Source organism: Falco peregrinus, chromosome 3 (genome assembly GCF_023634155.1).
Source record: "Falco peregrinus isolate bFalPer1 chromosome 3, bFalPer1.pri, whole genome shotgun sequence".
Classification (NCBI taxonomy): domain Eukaryota; kingdom Metazoa; phylum Chordata; class Aves; order Falconiformes; family Falconidae; genus Falco; species Falco peregrinus.
The window spans coordinates 24,001,618-24,027,196 of record NC_073723.1 but is presented as its reverse complement, the minus strand read 5'-3'; the positions used below and the strand labels follow the sequence as shown (position 1 = coordinate 24,027,196).

Here is a 25,579-nt window from a genome sequence, read left to right as displayed (position 1 = left end):
AATGGTGAACAGTGAAAACACAGTCAAGATTTCCACCACCACCACCCCTTTTAATCATCGCTATCAATTAATGGTTTAAAACTTCAGATTTTAAATAGAAAGACCTCTCTAGTAGGATCATTTCCCTTCTGGCAGAGTACTGAAATTACTGTTCACTTTATATGAAGTCTTCAATTTGTAGAATCATCCAAGGTTGCATTACATTTTACATGAATAAAACCTAATGATGGCTAAAGAAAAAAAAAAAAAAATGAATCCCCAAACAATTATACTTCCACCTCCAGAAAGTTCCACAAAACTGCAATTAGAATTCACTGGTTTATTGACTCAATGCATCAAGGAACAGACTTCGTACTATGAATGAATTAGACTGAAACACTGGTCATCCCTGCCCCCCCCTTTTTTTTTTTGCTAATTTATACTGACTAACATATTGGGATGACTTCAGACTAGCTATAGCTAGTATGTGTTAGCTACGCACGAAATAAACTAGATATCTTTTTATTAACTGAAAACTCCAGTAACATAGCATACTGTTAATTTTGGTTATTTCCCATTTTTATGTTCATCCAAATTCTGTGATGTGAACAAGAACTGAAGACAGCACTGAGATACAGGAGAGGTACTGGCTCTCAGTATTGGGTTTTGGTAGCAGCAGGGCTATAGGGGTAGCTTGTGTGAGAACCCTGTGTCTGACAGCATCAATGCTGGCCAGCTCCAAGACAGGCTCACTGCTGGCCAAGGCCAAGCTCATCAGCAACAGTGGTAGTACCCCTGTGATGCACTTAAGAACAGGAAAAAACTGCTACACATCAGCAGCCAGAGAAGAAGACTGAGAATATGTAAGGGAAACAGCTGTGCAGGCATCAAGGGCAGTGAAGCAGGAGGTGCCCCAGGCGCCCGAGCAGAGGTTCCCCCCCAGCCCGTGGTGCAGCCCCCGGTGAGGCAGGCTGTGCCCCTCAGCCCATGGAGGGTGGCGGGGGAGCAGATCCCCACCTGCAGCCCGTGCAGGGCCCCACGCCAGAGCACCACGGGGTGCCCAGAGGAGGCTGTGACCCTGTGGGCAGCCCACGCTGGAGCAGCTCCTGGCAGGGCCTGTGAGCCCCCATGGCAAGGAGCCCCGGCTGGGGCAGGTTTGGGGCTGGGCTTGTGACCCTGTTGGGGGACCCACACTGCAGAAGTTCATGGAGGACTGTCTCCCATGGGTGGGACACCACGCTGGAGCAGTGGAAAAGAGTGAGGAGGATTGACCTGCTTGGTGGGCACCTGGCATCCAACCAAGGTCCAGCCACCACACTGTCCAGTGAAAAAGAAATATCTAAGGCTGCACAAAAACACTAGCTCACACAGTAGTGGAAGGAAGGAAATACGCAGGTACTTAGCGCTCTTTGCATCTCTTAAGGTAGAGAAAGAAGAAATGCTGGCACAACGGAATAGCTTAATATTGGACTGCAATGCTGCAAAGAGATGATCTGGGAGACCACAGAGTTTTCAGACTAACAGAGTTTTGTATGCATGTTCAGAAGAAAGGGGTAGGTGATGTTATTCTGTTAAAAATAAATTCCAGAGAAGAAAAAGCATGGTCACATCTGTCTTGCTGGCTGCTAATCTGAGAAAACAAAAAACTTATAAAATGGAAACAGATCACATGCCCATATATAACCTAACTAAGAAAAGACATTCAACTTTGTCCTCTCCATTAGTTTATTCACCCTAGACTTTCACTACAGACTATGGCAAGATGAGCATCTCAAAATTTCAATTCAGGTTAGGATGCCTTTTTCCAATAGGTTAATGTTCTTTCACTTCTGTCCTTACTAACACCTCTGGTGAAAAATGAGTGGTGCTAAACTACTTCAGAGAGAGTGGTCCTTAACTGATAAACAAGATTAAAACCACCAGTGTTCCATCTGATGCAATTTTTAGGTTTCTTCAGTCCTTTCAAAAAGGTTCTAGACAGAAGGTAAAATTTCAAGAAACTAAGTTTTGAGTTCTTTTATGCTTATTCACCCCCCTGTGCTATATAGCGTGTCACTCCTGCAGTGTGATAGGCCCTTTGTCTGTGTGGCTGAGATGTCTCATTTAAGAAACTGACAGAGTTTTAAAAACAACAAAAAAATTCCCAACTATCAACCTAAACATTTTTTTACAGTATTTTTGTTTACTTGCTTGTCAAGCCATATCTGTAGTTTCTGCTGATTGTTCACAGCATAGAGAACTGTGCATATTGTGCCAACATAACCATGGCAACAGTGCTCTGAATGTCGGGGACTGTGGAGTATCATAAACCACTGTTGCAATCAAGGGCTTCTTTTGAAACCACAGTATGAAGGGGGCTACTTCGCTGGGAACCCAGCCCACTGAGTTGGAAGACAGGGACAGGGAGCAGAATGAAGCCTCCATAATCTAAGGGGAAATGGGCAGTGACCTGCTACACCACTTAGACACACACATATCTGTGGGGCCAAAAGGGGTCCACCGGAGGACACTGAGGGAGCTGGCAGAGGAGCTCACCCAGCCACTTTCAATCATTTATCAGCAGTCCTGTATAAACAGGGAGGTTCCAGTTGACTGGAGGTTAGCAAATGTGATGCTCATGTTCAAGAAGGGCCAGAAGAAGGATACAGGAAACTACAGGCCTCTCAGCCTGACCTCGGTGCCAGGGAAGGTTATGGAGCAGCTCATCTTAAGTGCCATCATGCAGCATGTACAGGACAATCGGAGGATCGGGCCAAGCATGGGTTTATGAAAGGCAGGTGCTGCTTGACTGACCTGATCTCCTATGACAAGACAACCCACCTAGTGGATCAGAGAAAGGCTGTGGATGTTGTCTACCTGGACCTTAGTAAAGCCTTTGACACCGTTTCCCACAGCATTCTCCTGGAGAAGCTGGCTGCTCATGGCTTGGATAGAAATACTCTTCACTGGGTAAAAAGCTGGCTGGATGGCTGAGCTCAATGAACGGTGGTAAACAGTGTTACATCTAGTTGGTGGCTGGTCACAACTGGTGTTCCCCAGGACTCAGTATTGGATCCAGTTCTGTTTCGTATCTTTATCAATGATCTGGATGAGGAGATTGCCTGCACCCCCAGTAAGTCTGCAGATGACACCAAGTTTGGGGGGGAGTATTGATCTGCTCGAGGGCAGGAAGGCTCTACATAGGGATCTGGGCAGGGTGGATCAATGGGCCAAGGCCAATTGTATGAAGTTCAAGAAGAAGTGCCGAGTCCTGCACTTTGTTCACAGCAACGCCATGCAACTCTACAGCCTGGGGGAGCTTGTCTGGAAAGCTGCCTGGTGGAAAAGGACCTGGGGGTGCTGGTCAACAGCTGGCTGAACATGAGCCAGCAGCGTGCCCAGGTGGCCAAGAAGGCCAACAGCATCCTGGCTTGTATCCAAAATAGTGTGGCCAGTAGGACTAGGGAAGTGATTGTCCTCCTGTCGTCAGAACTGGTGAGGTCATACCTTGAATACTGTGTTCAGTTTTGGGCCTCTCACTACAAGAAAGACACTGAGGTGCTGGAGCATGTCCAGAGAAGGGCAACAAAGCCGGTGAAGGGTCTGGAGCATAAGTCTTATGAGGAGCAGCTGAGGTTGTTTATCCTGGAGAAAAGAAGGCTCAGGGGGGACTTTATCACTCTCTATAACTACCTGAAAGGAGGTTGTAGTGATGTGGGTTTAAGTCTATTCTCCCAGGTACCAAGTGACAGGATGAGAGGAAATGGTCTCCAGTAGTGCCAGGGGAGGTTTAGTTTGAATATTAGGAAAAATCTCTTCTCCGAAAGAGTTATCAAGCACTGGAACAGGCTAGCCAGGGAAGCAGTTAAGGCACTATCCCTGGGGATATTTAAAAGATGCATACATGTGGTACTCTGGGACATGGTTTAGTGGTGTGGACTTGGCAATGCTAGAGTAACGGTTGGACTTGATGATCTTAAAGGTCTTTTCCAACTGAAATGATTCTCTGATACTATGATTCTACTTTTTACAATGATATCAGCTAGTCTAACAAGTGTCATCCCCCCTTGCTCTCCATGTTCATTATGTATCTCTTCCTTGCTAAGTTAACACATATCAGCCTCATCATATTGTGTATTAGTCAGTAATAGGCTATCATAGGGAAATGGTACAATTAAGCATTAAGAAAACTGTAGGAACAGGAATTTAATTTTATTTTTAATATTTAAGGAAGAAGAATGAGAATTAGGATGATTCTTTCATTCCTCATTGTCTATTAACTCCAATAAAACCTGGGAAATTAAAAAAGAGGAGGGAAGGAAAAGGTGGAAAAATCCCCACTTTTGAAGAGGAACTGAACTAGAATGAAAATGTATTTGATAAGCTAAGAAAGTTTCCAAAAGATGTTAAAATTTTAAGTTGCATGTATAAAGTTACAGGGAACTTACATATATATAAGTCAGAAAAAAATAAATGGAAATGAGTTTTTCTTATCCCATACCTGATAGCAGCAATTCCATGTTGCTGTTTGTAAGTGTTGCATTTACTCTTCCTGAAGTTGCATTGAAACTGGTGACTGTCAAAGTCATTGGCTGTTTCTTGCTTTTGTAATTGTAAGACCCTTTCCATATATAATTTTGGGCAAATACATCATCAGGAACTATATAGACATAAAATATATTTCAATACATTTTGCAATATTTAGTACTTATGAAGTCAAGCATCCAACAAAATGTGTGATAAATATTAGCATTTTCTCTACTTTACGTTCTCCATTTTTAAGTCTATTAGGCATAATCTTCAAATAAAACCCATGGAAACCTGGCATGAACATTTATGAAAGAAATGTATTTGTACTGAAGAACACAACCACAGCTGTACCTTAATTTGCTCCTTTCCTCAAATACGGACATGTCTTAAAAATAAACTAACTTCACAAATTCTAATTTAACAGCTGTAACCAAAAGACCAGATTCCCCTCACTACAGAATATTTTCTATGCCAGCACAGTCATGTGGAGACATACAGCTAGGATTAAATTTTGCAGAAATTAATATCAACTCAGTTATCAAAAATTTTATGAGCATATTTAAATGATAATAGATGATTATAAGCATTTTCTTTATTACCTAGTCACTTTTTCTAATGAAAAATAAGAAGTTTTGTCTTGTCTTCAAATGCTTAACAAATTATTAGCTTCACCAGGAGAAAAAAAAAAAGAAATCCCTTAATTTAAAATTTAAGAGTTCATAGACTGCAGGGAGAATAAACACACTGTATTTATACCTTTACATTTAGTATTTATCATTATCCAACTGTAGAATGATTAATTTAAGTAATGTTCTTCCAGCAACAGTACAGTTAAAAAAAATAAATAATGTTACTTATCTAGTAAAAACATATATATGCAAATCCTTAAAATCTTAGCATGAGATACCATTTAAACAATTACATTGATGGTGACTTAGGATGGATTTACTACGCTTTCCAAAGTAAATGTATCAAACTTATTTCTATAACAAATAATCATGACTTAAAATCAGCACTTTCACATTATTTGGGGTCACTCACCCTGTACTTAAAACTCTAGGATTTGTGTGCATTGGCATCTCATGTCACAAAAGCACAGAAGAATATTTGCGTCTTTCCTGGGATATCCCAAAATTCAAGACTGGGGCACACTGGAATACCTAGAAGTCTTTCTTCAGCATTTATTTTAGGGGTCACAGTGATAGGCTGTCTTTCCCATAAAGGGCAAAAGAGCTTTCCTAGGTTTTGTGTATGTGCGTGTATATATATATATATATATATATATATATATATACACACACGCACGCATATATTTTTTGACAAGTAAACACATCAAAACTGGGCCTGCAAACTGCAAGCAAAAACTACATGATGCAAGCAGTCTGATGCTGTTGATTTGTGATCTGCCTGAAATTTATTTCCCTACTTTCAGGAAACCCGAACTTTACGTATTTTATTTGCAATTAATTGGGATTGTACAAAAAGTGCGATGAATGAAAAAAACTGACAATAATGACAACCACCCTACCACACAGTAAATCATTGACAAACACAGTTTTGAAGCAATGCACAACCTGTTAAATACCAACACCAAAAAAAAAAAAAAAAGCTCCCCAACACCCTGTGCTAAGGAATTGCTTTTAAATCTTTTTTATTATTATTATTGGTAGACATTTAATAGGGTTATAGTCAAAGGCCATTATTAGTTAAGGAGACTGCTCTTTTCAAAAAGCCTCTTCATTGGACAGAGAAAGGTTTCTCTTGTATCCAGTCAGGACATCCCAAGACAGTCTTCTTTAGTAAGTCAGTTAAAACTGGAGTTGACTTTAGCCAGAATTAGAGACACTACCCTCTTTAAGCTAAAATTAGCTTTTTTGAAGGCTAAGTTTAAGACCAATACTGAAGTATTTAGGTAAAGCAATTTAAATTAGCAATATGTAAAAGAAGTGCAAGACCATGAAAAAAATGGAAATAACATGTCTTTTTAAATTATTTCTAGGTAAGCGATATAGCTTTTTAATGGGTAAATTGCACAGGATCTTACACAGAACAAAGTGATTTCAGTGAAACCAATAAAACTCTCATCATATAACAGTTAGAAATTGTATATGGATATAAATAATACCATATAGTCTAGACAGACTTAAACATTGGGGAATAATTTAATTAATTATGGTTTTGTTCTGTTATTGTAATGCCTAATCTAATACTTTATTAATTCTAAGCCATTCAGTGCTTACTAAATTGATCCTCATCATCTTTTCTAAGCAGAAATTGTTTAAAACTATATATACCTCGAAGCACTTACCACTTAGTTTGGGACTTGGTGTTCCCAAAGCTGGTCGGGGATCCTTCACTAATATTTTGGAACCAGCTGTCAGAAAGAATGAATGACAAAAAGGTAAATCAGTAGCAAATATGTTACTCAGAAACTAGAAGAATCATCTCCATAATGGAATTTATTTGTTACAAAGGATATAAGAGATGTTTCACACTCAAATAGGAATGAGGTTTCAGTCAGTATCAAGCCTTAGTATCACAGGAGCACATGCACACTGATTTCTTCTGTTGCTGCATTTTCTCCTACATCAGTCACCTGGATGATATCAAGTCATTTGCAATACCCAAACAGCATAGGCATTCACTTCAGAATCCACAAGGCAAAATTCATAGTCCTGGACTATACACCTAATATGTGAGATATCTTCTAATATGTCATCTAAGGCAAGCTATGTAATTTAAATCAGGATCCACACAAAATAGCACTGTGATTAGTGCTTTGACTGGAAGCAATGTAACAACAAACAGTGAAAAGATATGTAACAAGGGAGTTTTAAATTATGTTTCTTATCTTCAGCAGAGCTGAGTATGACATCTTATGTTCAAGACTGAAAACCCAAAGATGTATGCTTCATCTCTTAAAAATGGAGGAGATGGTCATCATTGCTACGAAGAATGGCAACCCAAAGAAAGAAACAAATGAGGCTGTCCAGAGTATCTCCAACTGCTCAAGTTATTTGAGCATTGGAAGTTGGAGAATTTAATTTCTTTGCTTAGAGCAGGAACTTTCCCACTGTTGAAGATGATGAACTACATGAAATGGGACAGTGTCATTTCCTGCAGCTGAAGCTATTTTATTTTGCAGAAACTAATTTGGATTCACTGGGCTATAAAAAGACACATAATTCTGTCTCCTAATGAAGAATACGCTCATGCAGCACTAGGCTCCATTCCTTGCTCCAATGATTATTTCAATATTTTGTATTTTGGATCTTGGCTTTGAACCCAGGCCTTTTCTCTCTGGTCGATACTCTAAAAAAACCAGACAAGAATAGCAACTTCCTTCCCCCTGAGTTGAGCATTTTTCTGCATAAAAAGGTAACTTCAGCAAGAAGCACTGAGAATATTTTTCTTGAGAATAACTTTTTGCTTGTGACAGAAAGTATTGTTCTTGGTATATAAATTCAAACTGGCAAGAAACAAGGGCAGAGTTTGGAATTCAACCTCAGATTCTCATTGCCTGTTACTACTGATTGGTTATACTCTATTTCCTCTCTCTGTTTTGAAAGAAACTTACTGAACTTCACTGAACATGGTTGACCTGGAGGGCATGCTTCAACAGCATATGCATTTTGTCTAGATAAAGCTCAGTTTAGAAATATCTGAATCATCCAAAGGGCTTTAGTGTAAAAAGCTACTGAGTCAATCAGCCTTGTCAAGGTGAATACATTTCTAGTCAAGTTCAGAATGGAAATTTAAAATACAAAATAAAAATTAAATAAAAATTTTAAACACAAACTGAAAACTAAAAAAAAAAAAAAAAAGAAAGACATCTAAGGAGTTTAATCCTAGGTCCAGGTATTTGCTAAGAAGGACTTTCAAGGTTACAATTTTGTATTTAATGAACCAAATTCTAGTTTAAGTCCCCTGCAGATCCTTTTAGACCCCTCAGCTCCAAATGTTTTATTCCTTTTCATCCATTTCCAAGTTATTTTTGTGAAGTCAATAATCACAGGTGAAGAACGTGGCCTGGTGCTCTTCTCCTTTCCATAGGAGAGAGATGTTTCCCCCCTCTGTAACAGGAAAAATTGAAAATATTTAACAGATATTTTACTTTATCTAATTAGAGTTAATACTTTAAAATATATTGCTCATTCCTAGTTTTCTCCACTGCTACAATGGAAGAAGCAAGACCTCTGATCCTAAAAATTTTGCGTTTCTGTAACATTTTTTCAGGACATTGGGCAACTAAGTTATATGACAAGGTAGATACACTTACAGTTACCACTTAATGCTTTTAAAGAAAATTCTTATAAAGGTTCCTTACTATCAGATAGGAGAGATAATACTACTTGTTTCAATATCAGTGAAAAGTTCTTGGATCAAAATACAACCCATGAATTAGATTTGGTCTGCCATAACACTTCCTGAGTACTGAACAAGTCATAAGCTTCCTGGCAGCTAGCTTTCTAACATTTTCCCAAAGCTCTACTCTGTTTTTCCCCAGCACTTGCCTGGCATTACATGCCACAGCACCTGCTTTTTAGTAATACAAAATACTAATTTCCTATTTCCCTTCCAAGTAGCGGTGTTTTGCTCTATAGCCTTTGAATGCCTCTGTAAGAGCCCTGAGGATAACCACATCTGAAACATGAGGTATCAGTAATCTGAAAGGTGCCTTAATTATTCAGGAAATAGAATTCCAAGCCGTATAGCTATATTTGAGAATGTTTCTTATCTCACATGAAAAAGACCATTCTCACCATGATTTTGCTATGAGGTTCTCCATGCCCTGCCATGACAAAGTATGTAGTAAAAATTAGAAACAAAATAAAATCTTGGAACATCAAGGACAAAGAAGATAGACTTTGTTCAGAAGTAGCATATTGTTGCTTTCATACAAATATAAAATAATATTAAACCCTACAGATTAATTCCATGCAGTGATTCAGGCATCTACTTGGGCTTTTAGGTATCCTTCTCCAATATTAGAATAGATGCATAGAGTCATAGAATCATTAAGGTTGGAAGACCTTCACTCTGTGTCTGTTCCTGTCTTACAGCTCACGAAGCCAGGTACCCAGAGAATCACTGGTCTTACTAATAAAGACTGAGGCAAAGAAAGCATTAAGTACCTCATCCATTTTGTCACTATATTTCCCTCCACGTCCAATCAAGGATGAAGATTCTCCTTAGCTCTCCTTTTACTGTTAATGTATTTTATAGAAACATTTTTTATTGTATTTTACAGTAGTAGCCAGATTAAATTCTAGCTGGTCTATGGCCCTTCTGATTTTCTCCCTGCACAACCTCATGACATCCTTGCAGTCCTGCTGAGTGGCCTGCCATTCTACTTGGGCTTTGGTCCTTCTAATTTTCTCTCTGCGTAACCTCACAACATCCATGCAGTCCTCCAGAGTGACCTGCCCCTTCTTCCAAAAGGTAAATGCTCCCTTTTTTCCTGAGTTCCAGCCAAAGCTCTCATTTTCAGCCAGCCTGGTTTTCTTCCCCGTAAAATTGTCTTTCAGCACATGGGCACAGCTTGCTCCTGCACATTTAAGATTTCCTTCTTGAAGAATGTCCAGACTTCCTGGACTCCTTTGCCCTTCAGGACTGCCTCCCAAGGGACTCTGTTAACCAGTCTCCTAAACAGGTCCAAGCCTCCAGAAGTCCAAGGCAGAGGTTCTGCTGATCCCCCTCCTTACTTCTCTGAGAACTGAAAACTATCATCTCATGATCACTGTGTCCAAAACATACTCCAGCCACCACATCACCCACCAGTCCTTCCCTGTTTGTAAACAGTAGATCCAGCAGGGCATCTCCTCTGGTTGGCTCACTGAGCAGCTGTGTCAGGCAGTTATCTTCCACACACTCCAGGAACCTCCTAGACTGTTTCCTTTCTGCTGTGTTGTATTTCCAGCAGACATCTGTTAGGTTGAAGTCCCTCACGAGAACCAGGGCTAGCAACTGTGAGACTTCTCCTAGGTGCTTCTAGAATATTTTATATGCCTCTTCATCATGGTTGGGTGATCTGCAACAGACTCCCACCATGATATCTGCTTTGTTGGCCTTCCCCTTGATTCTTACTCATAAACACTCAATCCTATTGTCACCATCATCAAGGTCTGAACAGTCAATATACTCCCCAATGTACAGGGCTATCCCACTGCCTTTCCATCCTCACCTATCCCTACTGACGAGTTCATAGCCACCCATTGCAGAACTCCAGTTGTGCAAGATATCTCACTGTGTTTCTGTGATGGCAACTACATCATAGGAGTATTGCAACTGTGATAGCTTGATAGCTGTCTTGGAGCTGACACAGTCTCCTCAAATAAAATGATCCTGATCTATATTTAGTAGGTATGTGCAAAAACATCAAGATTTTTACTCCACTGAGCTTATGAGAATGTAGTCCACACCTGACTCAGTCTAAAAGCAGGTGTTACCCAAATATTTGGCCTCCAGAATTATACCTGGAATTGACACCTCTAGACATGCAAATGAAAGACAAGTACATGAACCCATATGTCCCATTAAACACAACTGGCAAAGAATTAGAGTTATCTTCTTAAAATGTTCTCTCTCCTAGTTCTCATTGCCAATCTGCCTCATCTTATTAGACTGCAAGTGAAGAAAATCACTGAAATATGATAGGTGAGAGATACAGTGGGAAATGTGAGAGCTTACCTTCACAAACTGGAACTTTCCCAGTCCACGTGCCATCAGACCTACAGGCTCTATGCTCAGATCCTCCTGCCAGGAAGAAGCCTGGCTGACAAGTGTAAATCAATGTATAACCAAGCGAAGGAAGATCCATTCCTGCAACGTTAGCATGAGTTGGTGTTTCTGGTTGTTTACAGCTGTGAGCTACAAAGAAAAGATAAAATATCTTTCAGTCGAAATGGTGAAAATATTTCTGAAAAAATAACCTATACCCATTCTGACAGGTACCTAATGAAGAAAAAAGCATCAATAAGATAATATATTTTATAATTCACATTAAAACCTACCATATAGTCTATAAATCAATTTCCTGAGCTGTAAATACACTTTTGAAAATGGACCTTTCCATTTCAAGAGACCAAGAACAAGGTTAAATCCACTTGCACCACCAAAATTAATTTTCTGCATAAGTGAACATAAACAGCACATATCTTACCACAGTTAAAAGCAACCATGGCTTGTGACTTACATGACTTAGGATATCTGTGTAGCATTGAATAACAGTAAATAAATGGGTCATTTGGAAAACACTATGAAAGGCCAAGGAGCAACTGGAGAAGAGGGAAGTTTTAAATATCAGGCAGAAAAATTAATTACCATTCCTAATCTTATGCAAAGTGTCTTATATCTTTAATAGCCACCAGAATCTGAGAGTCTTGTGTTATCTCAGAAAAAGCATACCTCCAAGAGCAGAGCTTACCTTTCAACACACTGATTTGAACTACTGATTTGCTGTTTGCTTAGGGAGAATGCTAGCACCAACTGAAACTAATGCTGTTTTCCTCTCCAGATATGCTCTCCATACACTGAAGTGATTTTATAAAGTCAGACCTTATAAGGTGAGACTCTTTCAGAAAAATACAGCTGGTTAGCTGAAAAGCTAGAAAGATTAACCATGATGTTATAACTGCAGGAAATTAGCATTATTTACCAAAATATAAAAGATTTCAGAAATGAAATGCTGCTTCCTGTACCCAAGCAAGAAGATTCTCTCCATTTCAGATTCAGAAATTTCCAATTATGAACCTTTTTTCCCCCTTTCTTAAAATATCCTGACTCCCTAGTTGGGAAAGAGCTCAAAGTCTTTACTAGAACTGATTGTAACCATCTGCTTTAGTACAAGTTAAGGTTGTGCATGGTTTTCCTACACGTCCTGTTCCCACCGCGACCTCCTCTTTTCATTGGGAGGGCTGCACCCTCTTAGATAGAAACTTACTATTTTCAGCATCTCTCTGGATTGTGTTGTTTTTTAACAAAATATCTATAGGCTATTGTAGAAAAATTCACTCACAAAATCATGTTTCCAGCTGCTGTAAGCTAGAATTGCAAATTTATATTACCTTTAAGTTAATAAAATTAAATAAATTAAGTTAATTTTGTAACAATGTTACTGTAACCAAATAGCCTAGACAAAAATAACTGATGGATCAAAAATCTATCATTTACTTACGTATACATTCTGGCTGGATTCCACTCCATGTAAGGTCAGGAAGGCAAGTTCGTGTTGTTGAGCCATGGAGAAGGTGTCCTTTTTTACATTGAAATTGAATAACATTTCCCACCTGTTGAAAAGTAGAAAACACAACAAAATAATATTGTTATGAGGAAATACCAGATGTCTTTTGGTTTGGGTTTTTTTTCCCCAAAAAAAATTGATAGCAAACTCCTTCACTCAATAGAGGCTTCATAAATTATGGTGCTCTTTCTATAGGAAGTAAATTAATTTGTCAGAGTATTTTGATATTAAATAAAAAAATTGCTTAATTCTCATTAAAACTATTCTCCCCTTAAACTGAAATCCTCCATGGAAGAGAACCAAAACCTGATCTGTGGTCTCTATGGTGTGTTGTTTTGGACCTGGAACAGTTGAGGCACTGTGTTTGGAAACCAAGCTTACTGGGGCTTCCTAGCTCTGGACCAAGGAGGAGCCAGTTAGATAATCTTGCAGCAAACAAGGAAGTTGCAGAGCTGAAATGGGTAATAGATTCTGCTGCACCTTTGCTGAACTAGGCCCCACTTTGTGGAAGGTTGGTTGAATTCACAAATTATAATAAGAAATATTTCATTAGAACACACAAAGCCTGGTCCACAATATTGTCTCATGCTTCAAAATCTATAATGCTCCTATAATATTTTAATTTTGGTCTTTGATAACAAGAGGTAAAAAAAAAATAATTGTTCTTTATAGCAGGCATATAATAGAAACTGGAATGCAAGTACATTACAATTTAAAATAGCAATTACTCTGAGATTAGTTTTTAATTATTATCCTTATTATGGGTATGTGTTGCATAAAAATGAAAACAGGATTCTTCAGTCAATAACAGTTTCTGCACAAACGTAACATGGAATAACTTGTTCAGCATGTCCAGTCATGGTGACATTGATGAAAATGCAAATAATTCTCAATTTCCATCAAAAACTGGAAAATTAGATTACAAGTATATCATTCAGGGAGTAGTTTATTACATGCTGTGAGTGGTTAACTCAAATATGAAGATACATATGTCACATCTACTGTTCTGCAGTGACCTGTATTACTGTATTTATCAACTCATGTAAACAAGAAGTTGAAAACTTTGGAGTGTATGTGACAGCACATTTATGGTTCTGTTTTGTTTTGGGTTTGGGTTTTTTTCTTTCATTATTTTGATTAAATGTATAACACAATTCAAATCGATGCTCAAAGGTAAAATGTGGACTTCTTCACAATATTTAGTAGTAGGAAACAGCATTTCACTGCTACAAGTAGTCTTTTGAAACTTTATAGCACCATTTCATTTCAGCTCAAGCTTCTTATCTAAACGAAATTTAATAATAACCCATGAACTACTGATAGTAGCTCATCAAAACAGTATGTGATTTAAAATTCACCTCCCTTCCCCCCCCCCCCCCCCCCCCCTTTACTGTGCTCACTGGACTATGTAATTACTTTTAAAAGATTTTGAAGAAAATACACTAAATCACTTGCACTATTAAACACAAAGTGGGAAAACACTACAGGTTTCAGAAGGTATACCAAATAGAAAGAGCAGTACTTTTTTGTGTGGTAAAGAGCTTAGTTAAAACCACATTCACCAATATATTACTTTACAACAAGTATTAGTCTTACAAAAGATTTATTCATTTCAGTAATCTGCCTCTATTGAAACAATCTCCATTCACAACTGTGGAAAGAACACCTGCCTTATTTAATATATAGCTATCAAGGAAGACAATACTTCAACACTGGCTTTAAAATCCGGACCCTTTCACTCTTGCTCACACCAATTTAAAAAAAAAATAAAAATCCAACCAAAACTAAACCTCAGCTTAACTGTTAAATATTAATACATATATACAATACATATATACAATAATAAATATCTGAATAGGAACTTGATTTTCTTTCCACTTCATTCTTTCAAAGTTGACTCTATGATCTTCCTGAGTATAAAATATTTAAGAAAAAATGTTTATTTTTTTGTGGTGTGGAGTAGCTGGATATCATGGAAGTCAATGAGGTAAAGAGCTTAACTGGCATCTTATACTCAGATATCTAATTCTAAACTGTAACCGAATTAGAGATTCAAACTCCAGTAGTCAATAGCAACTGCAGAAGTAGCTAGTCTATGGTTTTAGCAGCTTAGTTACACCACCTCACTTATCTTCAATTAACATTTTATGTGCTACATTCTGGTTTTGAAAGAAAGTATTTCTTTTCAGAGTTAAACATTTCTCATGATGTGATTATGATTCATACATTAGCCCAACACTGCTTAAATATGGGCAATATTGAATTAATCAGGTAACTTGGACTTCAAAATTTTTACCTACATTTTACTAGGACATTACCTAAAATAAATTTGTCATTGTATGGAATTTCTTTTGATGAATAAAAAGTCAATAGATCAAAAAATTGAATTCTGTATATTTGATTCAGTATATTGTAATTCTACTCATCAAGAATGGCCTGAACAGAAAGTTCATACTTTATGAGTTGAAAGGGGTGAAGAATCATGTCCATGAAGTCTTTAGACCTGCAGGACTCAATGGGTAACAGTGAAAAAAGGAAGGAGGTGGGGTTTTTTTTTTCAGTTTTCTGTAACTTTTCTCTCTTCTTTAGCTGCCTATTCATGACTTTGGATTAGTTCTTTATGAACTCAGTCTTCTGCTGCTTCCTTTCTGACAGCAAAACTGTTCACCTGAAGAGAAGAACCAAGAAATGCATAGAAATGTTTTCCACTGTCTGCACATCCTCACTGCAGCTCCGCCTACCTCATGGCTTCACTGAAGCTTTGCTGCCTAAACATCAAACCAGGTTTTAGTACCAGAAATAACCAGTGAGATAAGGAAATGGCTCAAATTGCCAAGTGGAAAGACTGAGTTGATAGCATTCCACAATTAAAAAAAAAAAAACCAACACACACCCCCACACCCCAAACCATCCAAAAAACCCTCACAGCAGACAAACAATGCTCAAATCAAACCACTGTTGATATTGCAGCTTTCCTAGAGAAGCTGTTTTCCTTATTTCCTAAAAAAAAATAATAAACATTGATGCCTCTTGTATTATCCTTGTTAAAGAAACACAAGCTTTACATACATAAGCACACAAAGTAGCATAAAAATACAAGCGGACCGAGATAATGAATAAATAGAAAAAGGTATAAGTCTCACTGCTCCTGGAAAGAAAAAGCTTACAAGCAAGATGTAATTATTAAAAATAAAAAATAAAAATGTAATGTAAAAATTGCTTTTAAAGTGTATTTTGCAATATTCTTGTGCCAAAGGCACCAGGTGGCGCTAAAATACAGCATTCTATGGTCTTAAAAAATTCCCAGTCTTGAGATCTGGTTTGTTAGAATTTTTTGTTATACAGCTTGAATAGAAGCACTAGTGGGGAGAGCTGGGGAAAGACCAGAAAGATCATTGTTCACTGGCTTTAGGGAAGAACTGTTCTATCTGCAACAGTGTTTGCATCCCATCCTGTAAAAAAAGAGATTTCCTTGTATACTGCTTGATCATCTCTGTTCTATAGCTGCTTTTCCCATAGTGTCAGTTATGGTTTGTATATTCCCAAAATCAACATCACTAGCTTCCTTTTGGTAAGAAGTGAAGACTGTATATTTGCAGTTCTCTAACAGGAGAAATAGCAATCTGAGAAGAAATTTCATAACTATTAACCAGCATCCATTTATAAAGTATAGGATAGTACTCTAGATAAATTTTTCACCATAATAATATTATAATAATTGTAATAATTATAATCATAATTTATTATCCTTATTATGTCTTATATTCCTTATAAGAATAGAAGATATTTCTCTCTTTCATGAGTTAATCTACAACCAATTTTTTTTAGACTTCAGTTTACAAAAGAACGTGAAGATACTCTAACAAGCTCCTCCACCCCCAGCAATTCATGCCAAAGGATTGAGAGGCTGAGAAAATGTCAGTTATTTCTCTTCACCAACTTTTAACATCATATTTTCTGTGAATGAAAACACAACTCATTAAGTCTTTACTGTATTTGTATTTTGGTAGTCCAGTAATACACTATTGCCACTACTAGTAACAAGCTATTTAGTTTGCATGACCTCTGGGCAGAGGCTTGACAGGCTTCCTTTGTCTAAAAGTGTCTTAAGCTACCTGTAGGGTTTGGTTGGTGTTTTTGTTTTGTTTTGTTTTGTTTTTTAAACTTCGTTTAGCTGTAACATCAAATATTCTTGTGATCAGGTGGCTATGACTAATTTTTATGCCTTCCTTTATGTACAACCACAGCTTTATATCCATAGTAGTTACCAGAAACTATTCTGCACAGAATGATCTATTTACCTCTACTGTGATGCACTGTAGAGAAATACAAGCCTGGCACTGGCATGATAGCAAAGGCCTTGAGAAATGGAGACACAGCATACTGTGAAGAAGACTGCAGGTATGGGTGTGATAAAAGACCTGACACAGGCTCGTCAGTGGAGACCCTATGATGTGAATGACTCATTTATGGTTATTTAAAGAAATGCAGATCTGTACAGAATCAGGTCTCAGGTGTAAAAAACAAGTATCTAACATAGGTAAAATGCACCTTATATAGTAGATTGAAATACAATGTGGAGCTGCAGTGTGAATAGTTGTAAAAGTGTGTTAGAAACACTATAAATAACCCCAAGTGAATCAAGAATGACAGATGAAAAACAAAACAACAAAAAAACCAAAAACAAAACAAAACTCAACCAAACAAAAATAACCTAAAGGGAAAAAAAAAACCCAGTAAAAATGACATTCCTGCCAGCGAAGCACTCCAGATTCTGACATCCCCCACTGATACAAAGCTGAAGCCACAGACCTCAGGATCCTGAGAAACAGAATGAACCAGGAAAATTACATGGTGCCTGATAAGGCTTAAATTACATTTTCATTGATACAGCGATGATGCCAACTGTGCTAATGGAGACAGCTATACTGTGGTAGTACAGGACTTGGAATTTCATCCTGCAACTCAATCAACACTAAAGTTTTTTATAAGCATTACATTCAGAAAAAGAGTTTATTTGTAAGGTTGCTCCACACCTCTAGATCAAATTTTATAAAATAGAACCCAAGAGCTAACGCAGGGCTACCACTACTGTAATGTGGCTATTTTCCTTTCTAAATTCAGGCTGCCTTTCCACTCCCTTCAGGCTTTAATGTAGGGGAAAGGAGCTGAATTTCTACAAAAATATATGTTGGACAATACAAGAAATAATAAATTTTACATATATGACTGATTGGTCTAAGCCATTCTAAACTGTTTCTTCAATTCAGTAGTATCTTGTGTTACAACAGCTTATGGTGACAGTGCTATAAGCAATTTTCTATGCTACTAGAAATATATCTGAGGAAATATTTCAAAACCACAGTTTCTTTCCAAGGAGCAATTTATTTTTCAGATTACAGATGAAGTCAGTAATCACTAAGTTCTAAAGATATTTTGTCTTCATTGCAACACAGTTGTTAAGGTAGATCTGTCAAATCAAAAATACTCAGATGAAAGGTAAAGAACCTATAAGTGTATATTCATAACAATTAAAGCAGGTGATGCTACTGATTTTCATGCCATGCCCGATATCCAAATAGCACTAAACTGGTATTTTGATGTTATTTAAACACACAAGAACCTGATCTGCTACTGCCTGCTGAATTCAATACCAAACAATAAAATTAATGCAAAATTCTGTTACCTCTTCCTTACAAAGCTTCTATTTAACAGTTTAAACACCATTCAAATGTGAGGTGGTGATGTTTGTGCTTTCGCTTAGTGTAGGTTCCAGGAGGTCAGGTTTTGATACACCTTTCAGTCAAGCCTAGAATTATGTTGTATATTCCTGAACTTTCAATCCAATCAATGAGTTAGGAAAACAGATAATCAAGAGTAGGGGAAACAACAAGGACAAAAATCCAGTGCTGTGGAATTTTGTAACTTGACATTAGTGTTGTGAAAAGCAAGTGACATTCAGTGATATAGTCAGGTAAAAGAGGAGGTATTGTAATTTGTTGAAAAGCACTGAAAACAGGATGTCACATATAGAGACTTGAACCTACCATCAGGGTAAAGCTTGCTTTTTAAGGATAGAGAGACATAAATTTAAAACTTAACAACTGAGTCACCTAAATGACTCTATTAATATCAGTTAAAATTTGAAGTGTTTAAGAGAGTTTAAAAAAAAACACAATAAAACAACCAAAACCAGACCACAAAAAAACCCAAATCAACCAACCAAACAAACCCACCAAACCCCCAAATAAGAAAAGAAAACACAACTACCTGGGTTAGAGCCAGAAAACCATCTTATTTACGCAACAGTAACAAACTGTTATGTGTTTGACAACTGCAAAACATTTTTGCTTAATTTTGCATAAGCTCTTGTGGTCTATTATTTAAAATGGTAGACCACAGATCTATAGTTAAACAAAAATCAGAAGTGTCTTATCTTCAGTATTTTGGTATAATTTAGAATTATTCTTTATCTTTCTGCTATAGATGGAAGGAAAACTCATTATTATCCCATTCATACATGGAGTTACTTATAGCATAACATAAAATAATTTATAAGATATTTGTGGTTTAAATGAGTCATAACATTATTTAATATATTGTAATCTAATATTTCTTTCCAGGATCTACAGACAATAACTTGTTGAGAACCAATCATTTTAACTGTTGTTTCCACACTAGACTCAGTTTTAAAGAGCTAAACTCAGTTATACCTGTATGAATAATACCCCTACCCTGTTCTATATTAATTAAGCAAACATTCAGAGTAACCAGAAATTGCATGCAGATTTTTAGTTACTATATAAAACCAAATTTGGTACCTGAGTGTGAGGTAAGTTACTGGCTAGGCAAGGAGACAATAGTTCATACTGTTTAAATCTGCTAGGCACTAACCTTACAACTTTGTGATCAAGGCTGTAAATTCTGCCAGCAGCTACGCTTCTTTTAGAAATTATTTATCAGTTGACATTTTGCCTGGTATTTTGACAGTTCCATGCTAGCTGTGAGTGATGCTTTCACTCACAACTGCAACAACTGCACCACAAATGAGAAAGTCTGCATTAGCTTCTTCAACGATAGCAAGCTCACTAACACACCAGAGAAACTATGGACAGTAACACTGTAGAAAATGGTCATTGCAATGAATCGTTTCTTACACAGTTGAATAGTTGTCCTCTAGCATAATATTGTCTTATATGCAAAGGAAGTTAGCCCAAGGACTGCCCCTGCATATACTATCTTGGCACAAAACAGCACTTCATTCCCTGCAGAAAACAGAGACTATTGTATTAACACTTGTGTATGATAGTGATCTAGCACAATCTGAAAACGCAAAGACTGCTAAAACAATCACTAAGCAGGAGTACTATGTAAAGGCCACCAAAATGACAAACCAAAGACATTTTTTGCCATGAGATTTTGTGAAGTCTTAAGCTACAACCTTTGTTTCTAAAAACTGATTTCATGTTGTAAATCTGTTCAAATTTAAATCAGCCCTTTCTTGCATTTCTGGCAATCTGCAGTTTTTAACTCCTGCTGCGAGACTGGCACCACATACAACGAGGGAGCTGCTAGCTCACTCTTCTGCCTAGTCCCCCTTCACATGTCTGGAGCTTTCAGCCCTGACAACAATCACGCATGTAGCAGCATAGTTTAGACTCTCTCTTTGTTTGCAGCTGCCTTATCAGATTCCTAGCAAATTACAGGGCACAGTTTTGCACCTGTACACCATTCACCTGTGGAAACGTCTCACTGACATCACTGTTTTGTGTGATTCAGAAAATCAGAAATTCAGAAGCGTTCTCAATTTCACAGTTCTGTTCCCAACAGAAGCATATAAAACACCATTTGTCACAACACATCCTCATAAAAAAGTGGCCAACAGCTTCCTCGGCTGCATCAGGCAGAGCACTGCCAGCAGATCAAGGGAGGTGATTCTTCCCCTTGCTCAGCACTGGTGAGACACAAGTGGGTACTGGGTCCAGTGCTGGGTTCACCAGTGCAAGAGAGACAGGGGCATACTGCACTGAGTCCAGTGATGGCCCACAAAGGTGACTAAGGGACTAGAGCACCTAGCATAAAAGGATTGGCTGAAAGAGCTGGGATTGTCCAGCCTGCAAAAGAAAAGGCTCAAGGGGAATCTTACCAGTGTGTATTAAAACTTAATGGGGACAGGAAAGGCAACAGAAACAGACTTTTTTTCAGTGGAGCCCAGTGACAGGACATGAGAAAATATGCACAAATTGAAACATAGGAAATTCTGTTTAAAAATAAGAAAAATAATTTTCTCTGTAAGGTTGATCAACTTGGACTCAGAGCTCAGAGAGGCTATGGAGTCTCCATCCCTGGAAATGTTCAAAACCACCTAGACACATCTCTGATCAACCTGCTCTAGATGACGGTGCTTTGAGAAAGGTGTTGGACTAGAAGCTCTCCCAGTCTCTGTGATGCTGTGATTCATTTGCGGTCACATGATTTCCAAATGTAACAACAGAATTGCTCTCAAAAAAACCACCAACAACCCCAAACAAAAAGCCACTCTTTTTTAGAGTATGTCTACACTAGCACTTTGGCACACAGCATGCATGCTTCTAAGGAGAAAAAGCCTAGCTGGCAAACAGTAGGGAGCACTTATAGGTGGAGAGATCCTGAACTCCTTCAAGGTGAAACCAAGCAGAATTTGATCACCAAGGTTTCACACAGTGCAGTGCTAATAGGGACACAAGGTCAGTGTAATGCAACAGCTAGAAATAGGGAAACACAGTAGCACTCTAGCAACCAGCTCTTACAAGGCATGAGCAGTTTCTGGGCCTTTAATCAGAAGTTTCTAGACTTTGAGGTAGTACAAAAATATTTTAATATGCAAGTTAATAAAAAAATATTATACGCTACCTGATAGCCAAATGTGTTGTTTTGTGACCCATGCCTTGGGACTCCTGGATTATCACATGCTGTGCGAGTAGGTTCTTAAGAAAAAAAAAAAAAAAAAAAAAGTACAAAACAAATTACAGCATTTTAATGAAATACATGAATGCATCACAAAATTAAGCTTGTTCAAAAACATGCAATAAGCCAATGAGAGAAACAAATATAAAGTGACTTGATTCTTAGAAAGTATAGAATAATACCAGGATAATTCAAAATAGTTGAAAATTGTTAGACTGACTTAGCAGGAAAAAGAATAATAAACATTTCAAGAAATTTCAGTAATATGGGTGTTACCATACCTATACATCGAGGAGAAGAACCACTCCATGTGCCATCTGCTTGGCAAATCCTGGTGCTGGAGCCAACCAAAATAAAAGGAGGATTGCAGTTGAATGAGACTTCTGACTGATAAATGAAGCTTTTGCCTTCTCTTTTTCCTTGAGCAGGTACTCCAGGGTCACCACAAAACTTTGCTGAGAAAATGCATTATAGAAATGGAATGTGCCATTTATTAAAATACACAAAAATAACCTACCTGAACTCAGTCAAGCAGTTACTCCAAATTTTATATTTTTTTTGTTTGTTTGTTTGTTTTTTTTTTAACACAAATAAAATACAGAAACTTTTAATAGGAATTAAAAGCGAGACTAGATAGACAATCTTTACTCTGCTTCAGTTTGCAGTAGTTTTGCTAGCTGTTTAAAAGTCTACACAGTGGACTTGGTCAGTAGGTTGAAGTTGACACTCAAGGTTACACCACCTACTTTATTAAGGTCCAGATATCCATAATTCACCTCTGCCCCAAACCACATCAATCTGCAAATCTTCCTATAGAGAGCAATCAGAGAGTGTACCAAACCTTCATGTAAATCTCCTGCCCTCTCCTGCTTTCTGCCATCTACTCAATGCTCAACTTTTTTGTATGATTGAAGGATTTGTCAGACAGATTTTAGGAATCATAAATTCTTACTTTGTCATCCTTCACTGAAAGATAAGATTTGGTATGTGTGGAAGTACAACAATTGAAACTTAGTACAGCTAACAAAAAAACAAACGAACACAGTGAAGAAATCTAAAAGTCAATCTAAAAATCAAACGCTAATAAGCTGTTATTAGGCAGGATAAATTTGACTGATAAGAACATATTCTTAAATTGATCTTTTTACTTTATACCTATCACCTAAAGATTTCTCGTGGCTATAGCATAGCACAACTCAGTAAATGCACTGCTGGCAAACTTACTCGCCCTCTTCTGTAGTATAAAGTAGTGATTATTGTCAGAAGCTGGATTTTGAATATTTGATTCAGGAAGTGCAATCAGCTATGGTAAACCCTGTGCCGTCAGACAATATTATTCCCTGACACCATGAATTCCAGTATTGTAGAATCTAATTTCTTTTCAAACAGAAAATGCTGCAATACACACAAAAACATAAAACACTAACCCAGATGTGTGCACTGACATATTTCTAAAAAGGCATGTTGTACAGACAGTGGAATTTTCTGCTCCGTCTTTCCCTTCTACAAAGAAAATTTAAATTACATCTCTTAGACAACCACCTTCAAAATATATTTCTAACATCTCTCTTTGTCACGTATGCTTTAAGCTTTCCAAAGGACCTGCTCACATGAAATGATCCTGCCCTCTGCCTCTTACTACAGACACTGTATGGGAAATATATGTTGAAGAAAAAGGGCTTAATCTGTAATTTAGCAGAAATGTATACGATTTCATTGCTTTAAGTGGAACAGGACTGTCTGCAGAATTGTAGGCCAAATTCTGAAAAGGTCTATGAACTGGAGATAGTGACACACAGTGAATCTCATTGTGTGATTGACAGATCATGGCTGTAATTTTTGTTTTCTTTAGAAATGTCTGTAAAAGTCTTAATTTGAAAATACATAAAATGCATATAGATTTTTAATATAGGGGCTTGAAATTGTCTCCTGAACAGTTTTTTGTACCAATAAAGTAGCAACCACTCTCAAGGGAAAAAAATTACTCACATTAATTTTCTTTTTTTGTAAATTTATTATTTTTTTATAGAACTAAGTAAACTCCACCAATGAGTTGTAGGTCAACTTTATCCAATCATTGAATAGCTACTGAATATCTGCCTTCTATATAGCTAGTTGTGGGAACCAGGCACCCTGGTAAAACATGGCAGTTTTCTTCTGATATTGGAACAGGGGACTACAGAACAAACTAAAGTTGCAGCAAACTGGAAGCTCTGAGAGTGCCCCCAGCTCCCAATGGAAATATTTTCCCATGGAATCTGAGAGCATTTAACAGAGACAGGGACACAGAAGTCTGGCACTGAAGCTATGAGGCTGGCCTCATTATTCAAATTAAACATTTAATTGATTAACAGCAAGTTATATCTGTAGTTAGGAATTTTCAGGCATAGGCTTACATTTTTCTTTTGCCATCTATTGCCAAGCTTATAAAAACAGCAGTCCTTTATTCAAATTACTATATGAATAATTAAACAGACAAATGTACCAGGTCATAGATGACTAATACTCAACCAAAGACATAACCATATTCCATTCTAAATAATTATTCCATGTTATAACTACACCTTGCATACTTTCAGCTACAGACTCTGAGAAACTAAGCTGAGAAGTAAGTTTCTGATGTCAAGAACTGCTTAAAGATTGCTCATTGAGAATGACTTTCACCAGCTCCCTCTCATTTCTGCCAGATGGCAGCTAGTTTAAGCTTTTTGACAAGCACTGGCTGCCAATTGATTTCTCTTGCAAGCCAATGGGTAACCATTGCACATCAACAACATTCAGTTAATGTAATCTCTGCATGAAACAGCCTTTAACTCCCAGGCGGCTGCATTCTGTGCTAACTATACATTTTAAAGAGTTTAAAGGTGGAGCCCCTTTTTCAGAGCACATTGCAGTATTGAGTATTCCAACCTCAAAGATGACAAATAGCTTGTGATATTCAAAAATGAATGTAAGGACATAATCTCTAATTCAAGAACAAATGATGAAAAGAATTTTTCATGGTCTTTGATGTTCATAATATAGTGGACTTTAGAAGAACTCCATCTACAGAACTTAAACAAAAAATGGTGGAGGTTTTTTTTCTTCCAGAAACAATGCGTTTCACCATGTTCCAGCTGTGGTACATACAGTTTCAGCAGCACCAAGCAGCTGTTGTTGATGATATGAGAATATCATTAGGGAAAAAAGAAAAGTTCATCTATATGTTTTCATAGTAGTAGGATATAGCCAAACCAGAATATTTTTCAAAGAGAGTTATGAAGAATGCAAAAAACAGTAAAAGAACAGAAAATTGCATCTTGCAACATTTAGCAAGGTAACTGGCAAGCTCAGCTACTTGTCAAGCTCAAATTAAACTTCAGAAACTGTAAAGCCATGAAGATGAAATTTTCCTCTTGCAGTTAAATTCCTTGCTCAAGACCAATACATTCTACAAATAACTATAGAACCTCCTTCTTCTGTGTAATCAATTGAATATCTCTCAGAAGCATTAGAATAATTTATTTAAAAAGATGTTTCAAATAATGAGTGAAATTATACCAACCTAAAGAAAAAGTCACATTTGCTATTGTAATGAATTTTGCGGCAATATAGAAATCCATCAATGTTATGAATTTCAGGTTAAGAAAATATACTGTATAAAACATGTAACTTAATTTAGGGCAGAGGGAAAAATAGACAATTGTCAAGGAATCACCCTGGGCCCCAGTCAACATTACCTCCAGAAAAAAACTCTCTGTGAAAGTTTAAGATGAGTAATGAGCAAATAAAAGTGATTATAATGAAACTTCACATATTCAATATGTAGCTGGATCTGAAAACAAGACAGTACCTCTTAATTTTGTTTTGTTTTGGATCATTTGGTATGTATGATATACTTATGACCTATAATATTTTTTTGTG

At 37.3% G+C, this 25,579-nt stretch overlaps 1 protein-coding gene across 3 annotated transcripts in view; it reads right to left on the bottom strand.

Annotated features, from left to right (window-relative positions):
• CSMD3 (CUB and Sushi multiple domains 3) overlaps nucleotides 1-25,579 on the bottom strand; it is a 725,287-nt gene that overhangs the window by 8,723 nt on the left and 690,985 nt on the right. For all 3 annotated transcript variants that reach the window (XM_055800728.1, XM_055800729.1, XM_027777765.2), the window contains 6 exons: nucleotides 21,958-22,131; nucleotides 21,623-21,696; nucleotides 12,665-12,776; nucleotides 11,179-11,358; nucleotides 6,797-6,862; nucleotides 4,460-4,618 (listed from right to left, as the gene is read on the bottom strand). In XM_055800728.1, the coding sequence (XP_055656703.1) occupies nucleotides 4,460-4,618; nucleotides 6,797-6,862; nucleotides 11,179-11,358; nucleotides 12,665-12,776; nucleotides 21,623-21,696; nucleotides 21,958-22,131 (765 nt within the window). The remainder of the gene's footprint in view (nucleotides 1-4,459; nucleotides 4,619-6,796; nucleotides 6,863-11,178; nucleotides 11,359-12,664; nucleotides 12,777-21,622; nucleotides 21,697-21,957; nucleotides 22,132-25,579) is intronic.